Genomic DNA, 18,494 nt, shown 5'->3' with positions numbered 1-18,494 from the left:
GCCTGGTGCTGTGAAATACACACCCTTTGCAAAGCAGAAGGTGACATTTTTCTAGTGGACATGTAGAGGCCTTCTGATTCTTATTTTCTAAAAAGGCTCCCCATTGGTGTTTTGGGGAAACCCAGAGCTGGTCAACAAATAGTAAACCTGCTCACCAGCAAGCACCGTTCCTGTTTGTGCCAGCTTCACCACTCCTGGGGGTGGGTGCGAAGGCTGAGGGCAGGGTCATTGGATAGTAATTGGAGAGAGGGCCTACAATCTTATTTCTGGCATGTTCCATGCACCTGGCTGCCTGTTACTAAAGTGCAGTCTGGAGGGCTGAGCAACAAATGGCAGGGCCCCTGTAAGCTTCTGTGGCTCCATGGGCTAAGCGAGGAAGTTTGCCAAATGGTATGATCACCACTGTTGCCAAACACTGTTCCAAAAAACATTATTCCTTGAATATCCCCAAAGAATAAACCTCTCACCCTGAAAACCCTTGCCATCTGGTTTTCTTAATCAGTCCTTTGTACACAGGACATGTCCAAGTATGATCCCAACCAAAACTTCTCTTCTACTAACCCAAGCTCTAAGTCATTAGCCATTACAATTAGAATATTGAACTGCCCTGTACTTTCAGGCATCTGCTAAAATAGCTCTTTTGACGTTCCAACTCTAATAACCGAACTTAAAGATTCAGGAAAGTTAACTGCGAACTACTAACTCTTATGATCAACAGTTTGCATAGAGATCTGAAGCCAACATAAACCCTAACTTGCAGATGTTCAAACATGCGCTGGCAATTCTTTCCCCATATGGAAAGTGACATGGGCTCAGCACTTGCAACCTGTCAGATGTTATACAGCTGGTTGAGCCTGAGCTGCAAAATAGGACACTAATTGTGATACTGGTAGAAATGACACTGAAATAATTATGTCCCACTATTTGCTGTCACAAAACTCAAAAGCCTCAAGCAGGGGTAGGGAAACAAGAAAGTGAGGCCTCTAGCCCTTTCTGCAAGATGAGACACTGCCAGTGTGTGACCCTCTTCAACACTGGATTGTGTCTTGGTGCATCTGAGGACAAGGAGACTGCACTGAGTCAAAGAAGGGCATAAAGCTTCCAAGTGACAAGTGACAGACTTTTTAAATTTCTTTCTTTCTTTTCTTTTGTTTCATCCTTTCTCTGGGCAATAAAAAGGAAAGGGAAGAGGAACCACCCTCTGCAGTCTTGGTGATTTCTTGTTAAGTACATATATAAATACAAGTGTGTTGAAAGCATGTTCTCAATAAAATTATTAATAACTCTGGGAGGAGCCATATGATGTAGGATGGCAGGGGTGTGGCTCTTAGTGTGTTCCTTATTTCTGTGATTGGAGGCTGGCATGCAGAAGAGTACTTGATGACCACCTCTGGCTGTGGAATGTGGGCTCAGATATCTCCTTGTGTGCTGCCGGGTACCTGCTGTCTAAGCCACCCAAGTGTCTAGGTACTTGACTGAGCTCAGCATGCTCTGAGGCACGGCACATGTGACTCCCCTGGAAGCTAAGGAGTTCTTTGAGATAATAATAATAATAATAAACAAACAATAAAACACATGTGCACACACACCTCAATCACCAAAGTCTATAGCTGTTTCTGTGAATGAGTGATATGAAGTATCCCAGAAGTGAAAGTTGGGTTCCCTGGCACATAGAAACTAGAGAGCACTCAATAAAATTTAAAGGGCCTCTAGCAGGATCCCCTAGTAAGGGAAAAGTGTAAGTTCAAGTTTAAGGGGGGTGCTCCAAAAAATTTGACTTAAGTGACCCAATTCCCTTGGGTAGAGTCCATGAACAGGGGTGGTCTGCCTAGGACACAGGAAAGGCAGCTGCAGGGAGCAAGCAAGGGAGGGATGGGGTGGTGGAGACACCACGGGTTGCACATGTTTCCTTGGCTGTGGCAATAGCACTTTTGCCTGGGGACATGGCTGGATCAGGACAAAGCCCTCAAACTCATGTCTGTATACCTCTGGTATGGTATGGTGTGCTTTTGCCATGACAAAATTAGATTTGAAAAAAAATGTTCCCTACACAATACGCAAGGGATACACTGATTTCCCAAAAGTTCTGATGAGAGGAAGAGATACAGCCTTTCCAGGGGATTAAATTAGTCTTTGCAAAACCAGCATTTTCTCCTCCCCAAGAAATTAAGAACTTTGAAATTTGAATTCTACATTAATTTTCATGAGCCTGGCCTTTGGGACTGTGTTCCAGGTGCCTGAACAGTCTTAACTCAGTGGCCCTGAAAGGGACTCAGTCAGGTCATTCGTTAACATTTTCCTCACACCTAACTTAATCATGGCAGAGGCACATATACCATCATGCAGCACTAGAAGATGCTGATACAAAAGAACAACTGCATTGGCACTCTGATCCCAGAGAGTAAACAGGCCACTAAGCCTTCATGGCTCTACAGTCACCATGAGTACTTGACTGTCCCCCCTCCACCTCCCTCCTCTCAAGTCCATTTGTCTGCTTGGCCACTATTATCTCCATTTACCGTGACTGGTTCAAGTCAGTTTGTATTCTTTCAAGTTAAAAGCTGAGCATCAAATTAGAATAGTGAGTAATGTGTGGCAATGTTCATGAAATAGTTGGGCTTGTGTATTCCTATGTTACATGCAGTAATTCCAGGGTTTTCACTCTGCTCAGGCAAAGCATAACTTCAATTTCTTTAACCCTGCATTGAGGATCAAATTTTCGTTGTGTCTGTTGTGTGTGTGTGCACGCATTTTCAGTGCTGGGGACTGAATCCAGGGCCTTGAGCACTGGTTAGGTAAGTGGTTTCCAACTGAGCTACTCCCCCTGTCCAAGGATCAATTTTTCTGTTATGGAGACATTGATTTGCCTTTCCTAGTCTCTACTGTAATATCTACTGGAGGAAAACAGCCTCTGAACTGAGCCTGTAGCAGGTTCAATCTTGCTTTGTTAGCCTTCATAGAAACCCATGTGATCTTCAAGCTCCAACAAAGGAAGAATGCCTTGCACATGATGTTGAACTTGGTTAAGTTGCCCTTTATTAACAAAAATGTGTAGGTTTTGGTAAATTCCACTGTGGAGAACACAAACCATGGGATAAAACATACATCAAGAGACATTTCCCAAGCTGGGGAATTTAAGAACATGAGGAAAGAGTTTACACTGCACAATCCCCCGGTACTGGCTTCCTCCTTGAGTAGTTGTTCATGAGAAACAATTTACAATTCCTAAACAGTAACCAAAACAGTGCAAGAGGGCTCTTGAGATAGCTGTATGGGCATCAAAAGTCAGGTTAAAAAAAACAGACACAGCAGTGGAGTTTTGGTAAAAATATTTTCTTTTGCTAAATAATCTCACAGTTCTCAACATATTACAACATTACACATGTATGCAGTTTAAGATGAAAACAAACAAGTTTACAAAACCACTGTTGGACACTTAAAAATAAACTCTGTGTTGCTTTTCTTTTTGGCAGCACCAGCCTAAACTTTGCAATATTTCAGAAACTTCAGGTACATTACAATCTTCTGAGAAAGGCCCAATACTTCAGAATTCCTGGAGTGGCTGTGGAGAAAGAACATTACTGGCAACAAATATAAAAACAATTCAAAACCTACAGGAATTTATGTAATCATTCAAAAATGTTTACACATATTTAACCATTCACTCTAATATCCTTAATATTTTTCTGTCCTTTCATTGAGGTGCTGGGGATCAAACCCAGTGTTTCATACATGCTAGGCAACTGCTACACCACTGAGTTACATCCTTAGCCCTCTTAAATGCTTTTTCTGTTAGCATATTTACATTTCTTTTGGTTTACGAAAATATACTTTACAGGCAAATTGTTTTAGTTGAAGAAATGATTCTAGGGCCACATTTCCCTTTTTTGTTGCACATCTGGGGCCTGTACATGTGTATGGTCAGAGATTTTGTTTTCCTTGGTCCCCAAAGAGCTCACCTTTGACATACCCTCTACATGAACAGGAAAATTGCTCTTCTTATTCAGGAGCTCTTTTTGTGGTGGAATTCGGAGAACCCAGGTTGCAACATCTTTTTAGGGAGAGGTTGAATATATTTTTTCCTGTGGCTCTGCGTGCTTAAGAAATTTAAGTTGGCATAAAGGATTGACCACTGAGTTGGGCACAGCATTCCAGGACGCCTGTTGCCTGGCTGCAAACTGTGGGTGCTCTCACAGCCTGAATGTGGAACTTTGCCCATCAGAAAGCATTATGGGAACCCAAGTAAAAAATTTAAGCAGCTCAATGATATTGATGTCTTCCCCTTTGCCTTCGAAAGCAATCATAACTGAACATTTTGAATTATGAGGCAGAATTGACTGGATTAACACAAACACACACAAAAACTTTTCAAACATTATTTAATGAGGTAGCTGAGATCAAAGATCAAATCCACAGCATACACCAAGGAACTTAATAAATGATCAGGCATTTTGAAATGCAAACATCTACAGTGTCTAACAAATATTCTTCCTTTCCATTTCCTGTAGGTACATGCAAACCTCGAGAAAGGCCCTGCAAAGTGAGAACAGCAAGGCTGGGAGTGCATGAAGCTGGACAGGAGGAGACAGGAAGGGCCCAACAGTGTATGCCAAGTTTGGCTGATGTACTCCTGCTCATCATGGAATTCAATCAAGGTCAGTCTTACATGGAACAAACATCACTTAGAACCCAGACACATGATGGGTGGCCTTGACTTGAGGCAGCAAGGAGTACAGGGCCTGGTGCACTTATACTAAGCTTGAGGCAATACTGAGTATGCCCTCCACCCCCCAACACCTTCCAGGGTCCCTGGAGCCACCTTCCCTCAGAAGGGGTCTGGGCCCCATCTTTCCCCACTATACCATCCCAGGTTCTGGGAGAGGCTATTGCTTTCAGCTGCTCATGCCCTGAGTTCCCAACCTCTGCTCCCAGGCATAGAATACCTTCCATGCTGCTTGCTGAGAAGCTTTTCAGAAGTCAAATTCAAATGCCTTCCATCTGGAGCCAAAGGGAAAGGTGGCCATGCCAATCCTGGCAGCATGAATTTTATGACTCCCAGCAATACAAACATTCATAGCTCACCCACACAGACACAGTCACATGCACACACCCTCACACAATGCATACCCTTCTACACGCTCACAGGCATACACTCTCACATGTTTTTAAGTGCTGTACATATGCACTCGCTCACATGTGCACACGTTGTGTGTGTGTGTGTGTGAGCCCAGTAGCATCCCAGGTACAGCAAGCTCAGGTGAGGCCATGATCCAAGGTCAGGGGGGAAGGTGGGTGAAGTAAAAGGGTCTGGGACTGGGTGGGGTCACTGGGGAAAGAGCCCTGAGCTGTCCACTTTGCAGTGGTCATTCACTTTGCAGTCCTTGGAGGAAGTAGCCAGCACACCAGCACACCACAGGGAGCCTGCAGGCAACCCGGAAGACAAGCAGCAGGAAGGAAGGCACCAGATCCCTCTGTGTTAGGTTTCTGTGGTATAGTTATTGTAGGCCAGGGGAGGCAGGGCCGAAAAGCTGCTCCACCGCCTGGTGCCAGGCTGGGACTCCACACGCCCTTGCTCTTTATATTTACCCAGAATGTTTTTGGCTTCTTCTGCATCCCGCAAAGGATTCTCCCCATATTCTTCCTTCAGCCACTGCCGATACTGTAGAAATTGGAAATATATTTGAAATGTCACACACCTGCATTCACCGTGACTTTCACCTGTTACTTAATGGTCGAGATGATAGCACACGTAAACAGGGAAATCAAAGGGCACTGGGTAATCACAGCTAACAGAAATAACTGTTCCTTCAAGGTTTTGGCCTGAGGACATAAAAATAAGTCAAACCAATGCATCTACTTGACAGACTTGGATGGAACAGTTACTGTCTGTTGCTGAGGGTTCCTTACAAGAAACAAGTGTCCTCATGCTATCTGTTTAATACTGGCAGCCAAGATTAAATTGCTGAATCCAGAAGAAAAACATGGAGAATTTTTACAATTCAGTAATTTTATAAAGAAGAACCTAAAATCTGAGTTTACATGATTAGTGGTGAACAATATTCCCTACTACCCTCTCCTGGCTAAATACATCTTTAAAAACTTAAAGGCTAAATGAATTAAAAGCAAAAAAGAAAAGCAAGCAAGCAAGGCAAATGAAGAAAATGATACTTCACTGAAAGGAAGAGGAACATGCTAATATTAGGAGTACCAGGTGTAAGGAAAATGACAAGGGATACAAGACCCCTATGGCTGTAGCTGGGGCACAATGGATTGGTGACAACTTCTGTGGGGATAAAGGTGAGCACCCTTGAACCCAATATCCTCTGTGGGCCTCTCCAGTTCCAACCTTCTTGATTCTGGGACTGAAGGAATTGTCCCAGGGCAGTTGCCTGCGTCTGAAAAGCCTCGTGCAAATGAGCATTGCTTACCTGGTGGACTTCATGTTTCTCAAACTCCTGGAGCTGCCTCTGGAAGCCCAGATTGGGGTTGGCACAGGATCTCCCTGCACGCACGGTGTGCAGGGCATCCTCCCAGCCAAAGTCCGTGACGGTCATGATATAAGCAATCACCAGCGTCACACTCCTGGAGACCCCAGCCAAGCTGCAGAATGGAGAGGGTCATGAGTGCAAGGGCAGTTTTGGAACCATGTGTCTGTCACCCAACCCATTTGGGGCTGGGGATTCAGAGCATCTCATTTTAGGGAGTCTTCCTGCTTTGGATTACACATGGACAGCATGAAAGTATGTTATCAGGAAATCCTTTGGAAACATAACAGTTTCCCCCTACTCTGTGCCACTAGATCTCAGGCATCCTTTAAACATTTTGGCCTCATGCTTCATTGATTTTCTATAGGATAGAGCTACAGACACTTCTACCTTATGATGTTCAATTGCTCCTGAACCTCTTCTCAGACACTTCCTATTTTTTTGGTCAAATAAAATAACTCAAACATACCAAGGGGACTTGAGGCTTCCTGGACCTGTGGAACAAGTTCATTTATAAACTGCATTAGTTTAGAATGTGTCATGTTTTTTAAAAGTCTGGTTTGGTTTTCTTAGCGACATGAGGAATAAAACTGATTTTTAGAACCCATGAAATCCAGAAGCCCTTAGCAAATCTTACTTTTGTGTTTTTTTGACATAATTGAGCAGAATACTAGAGCAGGCACACTGCAAGTGCTTTGGGGCCTGGGGTCAGGCACTAACGGTCAACTCCAGCAGGCTAAGTAAGGAAACTATTATGGTTTGGATCTGGGATGTCTTCCAAAAGCTCATATTAAAAACATGGTCTGTAGGGTAGCAAGGTTCACAGGCACTGATTGGATCATGTGGGCTCTGACCTCATCAGTGAATTAATTCACATGATAGATTAATCCACTGGTAGCTGGATGGACTACTGAGAGGTAGGACTTAGTTGGAAGAAGCAGGTTACCGAGGGCATGCCTGGAGGGGTTTATTTTCTCCGGGACCCCATTCTCTCCCTCTCTCTGTTTCTAGGTTGACATAAGCAGAGCAACTTTCCTCTGTTGGGCCCTTCTGCCATGATACTTCTGCCGGGAAGCTGGCCAACCGTGGACTGAATCCTCTTAAACTGCGAGCTAAAATAAACTTTTCCTCCTCTCAGTTGTTCTTGTCTAGTATTCTGGTCACAGTGGCACAAAGTTGACTAACATAGAGACCAATTTAAAATACATATGCAAATTAAGGCAACCATAGAAAAGTTGTGCTTTGACAGACTTAAGAGTGTTCCAGCAACGGTTTAAGATTGGGAAGTCTAGCAAATGTCTCATTTTTAGAAAAGCCTTATAATTAGATGTATATGGTGGTGTGAAATAAGAATTTCTAGACTATCTGGCCAACACATATTTAAAAATAATAATAATACCACCACGACCTTACTCCTAAGTAGTAGTTCTTTATATAAGGACTTTATATAAAAAACACTAAGGGAGTTTTACAAAATTAAACCCTCGTAGCAAGGCTATAACCCTGAAGATCTGAATTCACCAGGAGCATGGAAAAGCCTAGGGGTTGGAATTTCAGAACTCCCCTTTATTTTACCTCCAAATGCACTCGTAGGTGCTTTAAAGTCAAATGTAACTGAACATAAAAAACAACCATTTGTATGTGTCACATTTCCTACTCTTTTAAAAAGTGAAATGAAAAATCACACTATTTCAAAGTTGTATAAATTGGCAGAACACCACTCTTGAAGTCACTGAAATAGCTCATGCCCTGACTAGCCTTCAGAACACATTGCAGTTATCCTAAGTGGCTTCTCTGGCTATCATGCATGCGTTCTCTCTGTCCTGACAGGGCTGCCACCAACCTTAGCAGCAACACTCCCAGGAACTGGCTTCACATTTTCAAAGAGTTTTGCACTGCAAGGGTGGCTGTTTTGGGGGAAGTCAAAAAAGATTGTTGTGCTTTAAGATAATTAATGCCACACCTTATTCAAAGGGAAAGGGGGCAGGTCCAGCCCCCCTTCATAGACAACAGAGCCCTGGATCCAGAATGTTGACTACTAGTTCCCCAGACAAATTAGCTATTACCATGATTACTACTGGTAACACAAATGACATTCCCCTGAGAACTTACCATGTGCCAGACACAATATTTGCCAGGCATGAGACCAAGAGTTTTATATGCATTCTCTGGGTTGAGTATGTAGAGTAACTTTCTTTTCACAGTATGTATATGTGTACATAGTTGTCTCTTGGTGTCCATGGGACACTGTTTCCAGGACACAACCCAGATACCAAAATGCTCAAGTCCCTTAAACAAAATGGCATAGTATTTGCATAGAACCCACACATATCCTCCTACATACTTTACATCTTCTCTGGATTATAATATAGAAATACAACACAAAGGCTATGTCAATAGTGGTATTTCTTAAGGAATAATGACAAGAAAAAAAAGTCTGTACATGTTTCATATAGAGGCAACATTTTCTTTTCCTGAATGATTTTGATTCATGGTGGGTTGAATCATGAATTCAGAATCCATGGATAGGGTGCATCAACACTGTTTCTCTCTTTCTCTCTCTCTCTCTCCCTCCACCATCTCTATAAAATATAGAAGAGTGTAGGTAGATAGTTGTCAATAAACTAATTCTGAGTCTATTTAGATTGTTTCAAAGAAAAGTAGTAAGCCAAACACTCATAAAAGCCCCAGGCTGTAAATGGAGAGGAAATGGTCATACTGGTGTTACAGTAATACATTACTAAACACCTACATTTGCAATCAAAATTCTCTAGGAAGAAACAGTGCTTTGAAAAGGTCACTGAAGTTTCATGGATGAATCTACAGAATTGGTAGTTGTCTCTTGGTGTCCATGGGACACTGTTTCCAGGAGGCCGTTCTGATGAAATGTTAAGACACAGGCTAGCAAAAAACAGTGTCTGTTGACTAGTAACCCTCACAGTCCCTATAGAAATCCTCACAGTGAGTAAAATGGAAAACAACAAAAAGAAAAGCAAAACCAGGTAAGGGTTTTGTTGGAACAAAAACAGGCAATGACTAATGCATATCTGGGAGAGGTGGAATTATGTTTGAGACTCTGGGTTTAGGAAAAAACATTAGGAGATGAAATAATCACACAGAGAAAGACACTCATGAGACATCAAGCAAAACAGAAAATACTAAGTAAGGTATTATTCAGAAAGAAACATACGTACCAGTGCACCAGACAGCCCTCACCTTGGAGTCTGCATTCATGAATGAATTTAATACTTTCTTTGAAATGTCTTGTCCTAGGCACAGGATAAAAAGAAAAAGAGAGAGAGAAGTGACATAGACTTTACTCAACATATAATGAAAAGAAAAATCCACCTAACACCTTTCTGAAAGAGCTCAAGAGTCCTACACCTTCAAAACCTGGTCAACTATCTGGGACCAGGGCTGCCTTAGCCTTAGAATGGGTCACAGGCATGCTGAGGTCTGGGGAAGGCTGCCCATGGTGTGGAATTTTTAGAATTTCTCTACAGAACATCCATGAAACACAAAGTTGTCATTTACTGGTAGTTCTGCTCAGCCTGCTATGTTCAATCCGAATCAACAGCTCAACCAGGGACCTTCATGCTGGCTGTGAATGCTGTATAGTCAAGTGAACTAGATAAGGAAGGCGTCCAGGCTATGTGTTCCCTGTCCTAGAAGCTAGTTTACTTGTGACAACCTGAGAAGCCTAAAAGCATCCTCCCACAATGGACTCTCCAGATTTTGGTAGGTTCTGTCTGTCTGTCACTGGACAGCCATGGGGAAATGGAAATTTCACCTCTAATTTCTGCTCTGCCATTTCATGTAGCTTGGGGAATGCAACTCAGAGATTAGGCATGACCCCTCACGGGGTGGACCAGGCCATGTGTATCAACCTATTCTGAAATTCTAAATGATTATTAATGCCACAATCCTTCCTTCTTCTGACCCTCAGATTTTTGGGCCACCCCTTTCACTAGTCACTTATTCAGCTCCTAACTGTTGAGGAAGTGCCTATTTATATGTCCTTGCTCACAGGCATGGGCCGCTCCTTTCTGAGCAGCTTTTCAGAGGTCAAGTTCAAATGCTGGGTTGTTTGAGATACAAATATGGGGACCCACTTTGATGAGTTCCCAACTGGTGTGTGTGCCCTATACTACATGTACAGCATTCTGGACTGAGCTGTGGACTAACTGCAGGTACTCCAGTGGACCAAGTACCTGCTTTTAAAGTACATTCTATCTTTGACTGGCTTCTACAGCAGTAAAACACCAAAAGCTACCCATGAACTAAATACATTTCCATTTAAACACTGAGTACTGACTATCTGCCTGGGATGCTGTTAAGCTTCAAGACATTCAGTGACAAATAAGATGTTGTTTCTGACTGCAGAATGAGAGGGCAAGTGCAACGAATCAGAACGGGAAGCTCAGGTGTGGTGTAATAACTCTCAGCTACTAACTACAGAAGAAACCCGAAAGCCTCACTGGAGGTGCTCACTGAGATTGGGATGGATGAGAGGTAGAAGACATTTTAAACCTGCATACATACATACATAAGGAACCCAGGCACCTATGTTCTGTCCACAACCAAAGTGTTGCTACAAGTGGAAAGTTCAAGTAGGCTAACCCAAAGATTCCAGACTCTTACCTGAGGGTCTAAATAGCATGACACTGCAAGATCAGCTTTCCATAACTGTCCTAAAGACAAATGCTCCCAGAACATAAATTTATAAAGTGACTCAGAATTGCAACATTTTCCCAAACACTGGCTTTGTACACAGCAGGCAAGAAAGCATTCTTGCTCTAATCTTGAAATCTGAAGTTTTAGTACTGAGAGACCTCAGAAGAGCCAGGCAGCAAAACTGAGTGCAAAGAGGGGTGAAATGGGGTGCTGGGCTTCCCACTGTGGGCTGCAGGAGGGAGGGAAGGTTTGGTGCTGATAGAGCTTCCTATCTCTCAAGCAAAACCAGCCACTCAGAGGTGACAGTGAAGCATTCTGATCTGGAAGTACTGGATATGTGGCAAGACATGGCCAGTTGCCCTGGTTTTGTGTGGGACAGCAAAGAGCTCAGGCCTGGGGAATGGCCTAGTTTCCTCTATCTACGGCAATGGAGAAGGAAAGGGAAGGCTGTGTGTACATGGTGATTTCTGGAAAAGTGTTCCCTTCCTGATGAAAGGAAAGTGATCTATCTTTGCCTCTAGTTTCTTGCCAGGGAACGGCAAGAACCATGCTCAAGGTTGCATTGCCACCTGTGACCACAGTGACAACTCCCCAGAGTGAAAGGACAGCAGGATGGAAAGGCCAGACTCCTAGAGGACATCCAGGGTCTGCTGCTCAGGCCTGGGAGTACCACTAGCAGGCTTCCTAACAATTGCCTCTATCCCTGAGAACACAGTTTTCTACTTATGGCCAAATACAGTCTCCCTGATAACAGCAACTAATTCAACAATTTATAAAACTCTGGGACAACTTGTGTAGTCTAGAAGTAGCTCCCAGGTTATTCAGATTCCAGGGCTCTCTCTTTTTTATTTTATTTTATTTATTTAAAAAAAATAAATGACAGTCGAATGCATTACAATTCTTATTACACGTATACAGCACAATTTTTCATATCTCTGGTTGTATATAAAGTATGTTGACACCAATTCGTGTCTTCATACATGTACTTTGGATAATGATGTCTATCACATTCCACCATCCTTGCTAATATCCTGCCCCCTCTCTTTCCCTCCCACCCCTCTGCCCTATCTAGAGTTCATCTATTCCTCCCATGTTCTCCCTCCCTACCGCACTATGAGTCAGCCTCCTTATATCAGAGAAACATTCGGCATTTGTTTTTTTGGGACTGGCTAATTTCACTTAGCATTATCTTCTCTAACATCATCCATTTACCTGCAAATGCCATGTTTTTATTCTCTTTTATTGCTCAGTAATATTCCATTGTGTATATATGCCACATTTTTTTTTATCCATTCTTATACTGAAGGGCATCTAGGTTGGTTCCACAGTTTAGCTATTGTGAATTGTGCTGCTATAAACATTGATGTGGCTGTGTCCCTGTAGAATGCTGATTTTAAGTCCTTTGGGTATAGACTGAGGAATGGGATAGCTGGGTCAAATGGTGGTTCCATTCCCAGATTTTCAAGGAATCTCCATACTGCTTTCCATAATAGTTGCACCAATTTGCAGTCCCACCAGCAATGTAGGAGTGTACCATTTTCCCCACATGCTCGCCAACACTTCTTGTTGTTTGTCTTCATAATAGCTGCCATTCTGACTGGAGTGAGATGATATCTTGGAGTAGTTTTGATTTGCATTTCTCTAATTGCTAGAGATGATGAACACGTTTTCATATATTTTTTGATTGATTGTATATCCTCTTCTGAGAAGTGTCTGTTCAGTTTCCTGGCCCATTTATTGATTAGGTTATTTTTTTTTTTTTGGTGCTTAGCTTTTTGAGTTCTTTATATACCCTAGTGCTCTATCTGATGTGTGACGGGTAGAGATTTGCTCCCAAGATGTAGGCTCTCTGTTCACCTCACAGATTTTTTTCTTTTGCCGAGAAAAAAGTTTTTAGTTTGAATCCATCCCATTTATTGATTCTTGGTTTTAATTCTTATGCTATAGGAGTCTTATTAAGGAAGTTAGGGCCTAATACCACATGATGAAGATTAGGACCTACTTTTTCTTCTATTAGACACAGAGACTGGTTGACTACAGGGGGTGGCCAGAGAAGGCATGCTCCTTTGTTCACCAGGTTGTCCACACTGTGACCCCCAAGAGCTCCTCACACAGCTGTAGCCTCCGATCTTGCTTATTCTTGTGGGGTGTTTTCCTGTTTGGGGAGCATTGGGTCTGTGAGCACTGGCAGCCAAAATAGCAAAAGCAAATCTAGAAATGATGACAACTACCTGGATGAATGAGTAAACCACAGAGCCCTTCAGAATACACTGTGAAGACAGAAGTTAGCAGAGACCTTCTCTGATCCAGAGCAGGACTTGGAGTCTTGGAAACATGGCTGGTTGGGGCTCATCAAGATCTTACAAAGAGAATAACTAAATCTCTTTACTGAAGGCTCAAAGTAGGAGCAACTTGTTTTTACCCCTGTACATTGCAAACCACAGGTATGATGAAATCAGGCTTCCTACAGATTATGGTGTTGATCCTCCACCTTTAAAATAAGGGAAGGCTGTGCTCAGCTGGGGAATATCCAAACCCACCCTGAGTCCAGAGTAGGTGAGCAAAGAAACCTAGGAAGCAGAGAGGAGATGTTCCCCACTCCTGGCTCCCTGCTGGTTCTTTTCTCCTTCTGGTCTGCCCACAACAAGGGTTAAATACAAGACAACCATGGTATATGGCTCCCATCTACCACTCTGTTGGGGGAAAGGGCTGCTCACAGTCTCAGTCCAGGGTATGAACAAAACCTGTGAGGGGGACTGCTCAGAGCCCCACTGTGAAACTTGACTCATGCACATAACTAGGCATGAGGCCAAGTTTGGTAGACATTGCTAGAAATGCCTTTTCCAGGAAAAGCCAGGAGGCAGGCAAGCTCACTGGTATAAAACTGTGTGTTGCTGACAGTGTGCGGTGGGTGTGGGGGGGTTTATTTCCAGGGAAGCCAATGACATAAGCCCAAGCTCTGGTCATTAGACACCCTCCACAGTGGGAAATACCCACGGCCTGGGTTCTTCTATTGCTCAACTCCGATTTGAAGCAGAAGCACAAATCTGAGGCACCATGCCACCGCGAGCTATTTCAATGAAGGCAAGTTCCCTATTCTTGTTCTTTATTTGATTGCAGTTAACCTTTGCTTCCATACAAAGACATGTTATAAGCTCTGTATGCAGAAAATAAGCTAAGAACATCCAGAAGGAAGCATGACTTACAGGTGTGTTACACTTACCAACAGCACCTTGGGGTCATCATGCCCTGCTTCTGCTGACAGACCTGGGAGGACACCTTAGTGAGTGGCAGGAGTGTGTCCACAGACAGGTGGCCTCTATGTGGACTCAGCAAACAGCCCAGCAGCAGCCAACTGTCCCCCTTCCAGTTCAATGACCAGTGGCACTCACCCCTGTCTCTTTGCATCAGACAACAAAGTCAGTGACCAAATGGGCCTTTCTGACCTTCTAAGAGTTCAAGAAGGACAGTGGATGGTTCTCATAAACCACATCAGAGGATTCTCATTTTCAAAGCCAACAATTACTTCTTGCTCCAAGAGCATGAGATTTGGAGGCTATGATCCCCATTGTAGGACAGGAAACAGTCAGGTCCTACTCACGAGAACTTTGCTTGCTGGAGTGGGAGCCCAGGGATCTGGTTGAGACCTTGAATGACAGCTAGTTTACCACAGAACCAGTGGTACCAGACTAGGCTATATTGATAGTGAAGACTACAGGAATGCAGGCTGCTCCCCCTTCTCTTCAACTGAATATGAATGTGTGTCTTCAACTGAATATGAATGTGTGTGTGTGTGTATATGTAGAGGAAAGTATACAAATGAAAGCAACAGAGAAAATTCCAGGAAAGGCACACGCGTGCATGTATGTATGTATGTATGTGTGTGTGTGTGTGTGTATTTTTTTTTCTTAGAGTGGAATGTTAAAAAAGAAAAAAGAGGAAGCAAATGGGTAAGCTGTTTATCTGGGCTCAGATTCTGGAAGGTGGGTCACAGATCAGAGCTGCTTCCTCCTGGGGTAAAATTATTCCAGGCTCCCCGGAACTACCTTGGCCCACCTTCCAGCTGAAACTCTGCAGGTGAAGCCCTCAAATTCCCCTTATCCCAGAAGCAGCAGGAGAAGATTCCTTACCATACAGATATAGTGGGGCTGCTCTATCAATCCACAGCATTAAACACAGAGAAGTAACCCACATCTATATCAGTGATTCCATGACTTTTATATCTCATATAATGTCAACATAAAAAAAAGGTGAAAAATAGCTCAGGCATAGGGCATGTATCTAGCATGAATGAGTCCATGGGTTCAATTCCCAGTACCAAAGGGGGGAAAGTGTACACACACACACACACACACACACACGTATTTTGGGGGATGCATACGCCATATATTTTTATTTTGCCAGATCAGATCATTTTAAAAGTAAACTTGACAAACAAAATAAATATATTCCTAAACAACTCCCTACCAATTACTGCATCATTTCAAATAGGAATAATTCAACACCAAAAAATAAGGACATAGTCTAAGACTAAGTGTTCTTTGGGTTAATAAATAAGGTCATATGAGAGACTATTATACCTTTTCCAGAGTTCTCATTTTTTCCTTGACCAGGAGAATGCTACTTTGTGGGCTGGCAAATTTCTCAGGAATTGTCTGAAAACAAGATCCTAGTAGCCTAAGGGCTCATCTAGCTCTGAGCTTACAGAATTACTCTTTAATAATTAATGTAAATAAAAAAGTAAATGAAAGAAAAAGGGAGTTGGAAGTATACATAGTATCAGTTAAACTAAAGAAAACAGTCAAAAAGATAGGGAGGTAGACTAAGGGCAAGGAAGTTTCCTGATGTTTTAAATAGAAGCTCTCTGTATTGCTAATGCTTCTACTCTCCACAAAAACCTCAAGAAATTTAGAGACCTGCTCAATTCTCAAACCACTGAATGTTACAAAGACTACTGTAATGATGCAACCTATGGACTCTATAGCCTGGTAAACACCAAACTCCCTTGGACTTGACAGAGGAGGAAGAAAGAGATGTTTATTTATATTGTAATTACCAGTTTAATATATACTGAAATAACAATGAGCAAATACAGGTTAATATACACTCAACCATTCACTCTCAAATTACATAAACACTCTTTACTTGAGTAGATAGAAGGTATAATCTAGTTTTTGGAAATGCTTAGTGTTTAACGAAAAACACTTTTGCTTATATCATCTTGCTTAATACTATAAAAATCCTGTGAGTTAAGCATTTTGTAGATGAGAGAAGGTAAGAAGACTTACTTATAAAAACCCAGAGAAAAAGCAAAAGCAAATGTATATTTCCAAAAGCTTAAATTCACTAACCCCTAAACACCTGCCACTCTGGGAGCATGCAGTATGTGTATTTGTCACCCACTTGAGGATGTCTCTAATTAAAACAAAATCATACAAAAACACCATACTGGGTCTGTGGGGGCTATTAGGATGTTGAAAACTTGAACTTTTACATTTCCTGACTTGGCAAGACTAGGTGGTTGGGGGAACTGAGCTAAAATTTTATTTTAATGTTATCTCAAACCAGGTTTCTGCATTTTGAGTTCCTGGAAGATCAAAGAGGGAGATTCTTGAGGATTAAGGCCAAGACAAAAAGCTGACCTTTTTGGGCAGTTTGTAGCAACTGACTGTCAAGTGACAGCAGTCAGTTTCAAAGGTCACATATCTCTTATTAAGCATACCAGCCATAATTCCTGTTGGTTTAGAGATTTGTAGGGTAAGATTTAGAATACAAAATTATATATAAAGTTGGAATCATATTTTAAATTGATATATAAGTTTAAAACAATATGCAATATGGTCTTCCAGAATTTATTTTTTTCACTGAATAGAGGAACTCTTAGGCATCAGAAATGCAAGGTGGCTAGACTAAAGAGCTACTATTTCTAATTGTTTAGGTTCCCCAGAGCAGGCTTTACAAGTGACAGACATAATTTCTCTGGTTTTTGTTATACAGAACATTAAGAATATCTGTTTCCTGACCGTCCACATTGGATAATAATACAGAAAGTGAAGGTTCATTATTACCTCCTAATACTTGGTGAATAATAAATCCAGTGTACTCTAAATGATTAGATCACAGAGAGCCACAAATTCTGCCAAGCATTAACTTTAGGTTAATCTTTGATTATATCATGAAAACATTCTCACTGCTATCATTTGAGTGGGTCCCCTGCAAATTCATGTGTTGGAACCTTAATTACTTAGTATAGCAATGTTGGAAGGTGGGGCCTGGTAGGAGGTGTTTGGGTGATAGGGACAGCACCCTCAAGAATGCATTAATGCTTTTTTCACAGGAATGGGTTTTAGGTATCACAAAAGTCTGACCCTCTTTTTTCTTTTCTGAACATACTTGCTTGTCCTTCCTCCTTCTGCCATGTTATGAAAGCAACACAAGTCTTCACCAGCGATGGTGGCCCAATCTAGGATTTCCAGACTCCAGAACCATAAGCCAAAATAAACCTCTTTTCTGTATAAATTACCCAGTCTCAGATATTCTGTTATAACAATAGAAAACAGACCTAAGACTCTCATCATTAAAAAAAAATGCAATGCTTCCCAGTGGAACACTTAAAATAGGTAAAGCAAAATCAAGGTATTTGATAGGCTGTCTTTGAAAAAACCATAAACACTTCAAAGTTCCAAACTGAACTTCACAATCTCCACATAACTTCAATACAGTAATAACATTTAGAACTATAGATATTAGGGTGTCCAAAGCCTTCCCTATGCGTAAGCTCTGCAGTTACCAGTGGACTAACAGCAAAAGTTTCCCTAAAGAGCCATACAAGTTCCTATAAGCAAGACTCTCAGTTGTAGGCTGTCCAGCTTTCCCCACTTTGATGAATTATGGTCTTGACTTCCTTTTGCAGCCAAAACAGAAGTTGTACTACTGTTGGACTTCACAAGAAAGTGAACATATTCTCTGCCCTTCAGCTCCAAATATTGTGCTCCCACATTGCCCTGAGCCTCCTGAAGTAGGTAGATTCCAGTCACACTTTGATCCAGGTACAGGAAAAGGGTTAAGAGGAGAACCACCAGGCTTCACAGGACTGCTTTACATATTTGGGTTATAAAAGTGCTGATTTAACCTTATGAGTAGTCCTTAAAGCCCAGGGATGACTGTGTTTGAGCTAGTTTTGTTAGAATATTTGCACTGACCCATTAGACCCTGGAACTTAAAGAGGAAGCTGTTGTATCCTCTTGTCTCCTTTGTCTTTCCATACAAGCATATCTTCTGAGCAATGAATAGGCTTCCTGGGCACCAAAGCTTGTTATTTCAACAATCTTTTCT

The 18,494-nt window shown here is 42.1% G+C and overlaps 1 protein-coding gene across 10 annotated transcripts in view; it reads right to left on the bottom strand.

The window, feature by feature from the left end:
• Window positions 1-3,013: 3,013 nt before the first annotated feature.
• Dusp22 (dual specificity phosphatase 22) overlaps window positions 3,014-18,494 on the bottom strand; it is an 86,697-nt gene continuing 71,216 nt past the window's right edge. For 7 of the 10 annotated variants that reach the window (XM_046453446.2, XM_046453439.2, XM_046453444.2 and 4 more), the window contains 3 exons: window positions 9,680-9,754; window positions 6,429-6,600; window positions 4,363-5,659 (listed from right to left, as the gene is read on the bottom strand). In XM_046453446.2, the coding sequence (XP_046309402.1) occupies window positions 5,477-5,659; window positions 6,429-6,600; window positions 9,680-9,754 (430 nt within the window). In that variant the 3' untranslated portion in view covers window positions 4,363-5,476. Of the gene's footprint in view, window positions 3,563-4,362; window positions 5,660-6,428; window positions 6,601-9,679; window positions 9,755-18,494 lie in introns of those variants that run through there. The other 3 variants (XM_058582338.1, XM_058582339.1, XM_058582335.1) reach the window with 2 other exon arrangements.

The sequence above is a fragment of the Marmota monax genome, unplaced genomic scaffold (assembly GCF_021218885.2).
Source record: "Marmota monax isolate L192 unplaced genomic scaffold, Marmota_monax_Labrador192_F-V1.1 WCK01_AAM20220418_F8-fsc00029, whole genome shotgun sequence".
NCBI classification, from domain to species: domain Eukaryota; kingdom Metazoa; phylum Chordata; class Mammalia; order Rodentia; family Sciuridae; genus Marmota; species Marmota monax.
The sequence above is the reverse complement of the archived record's forward strand: the minus strand, read 5'-3'. Positions and strand labels throughout refer to the sequence as shown.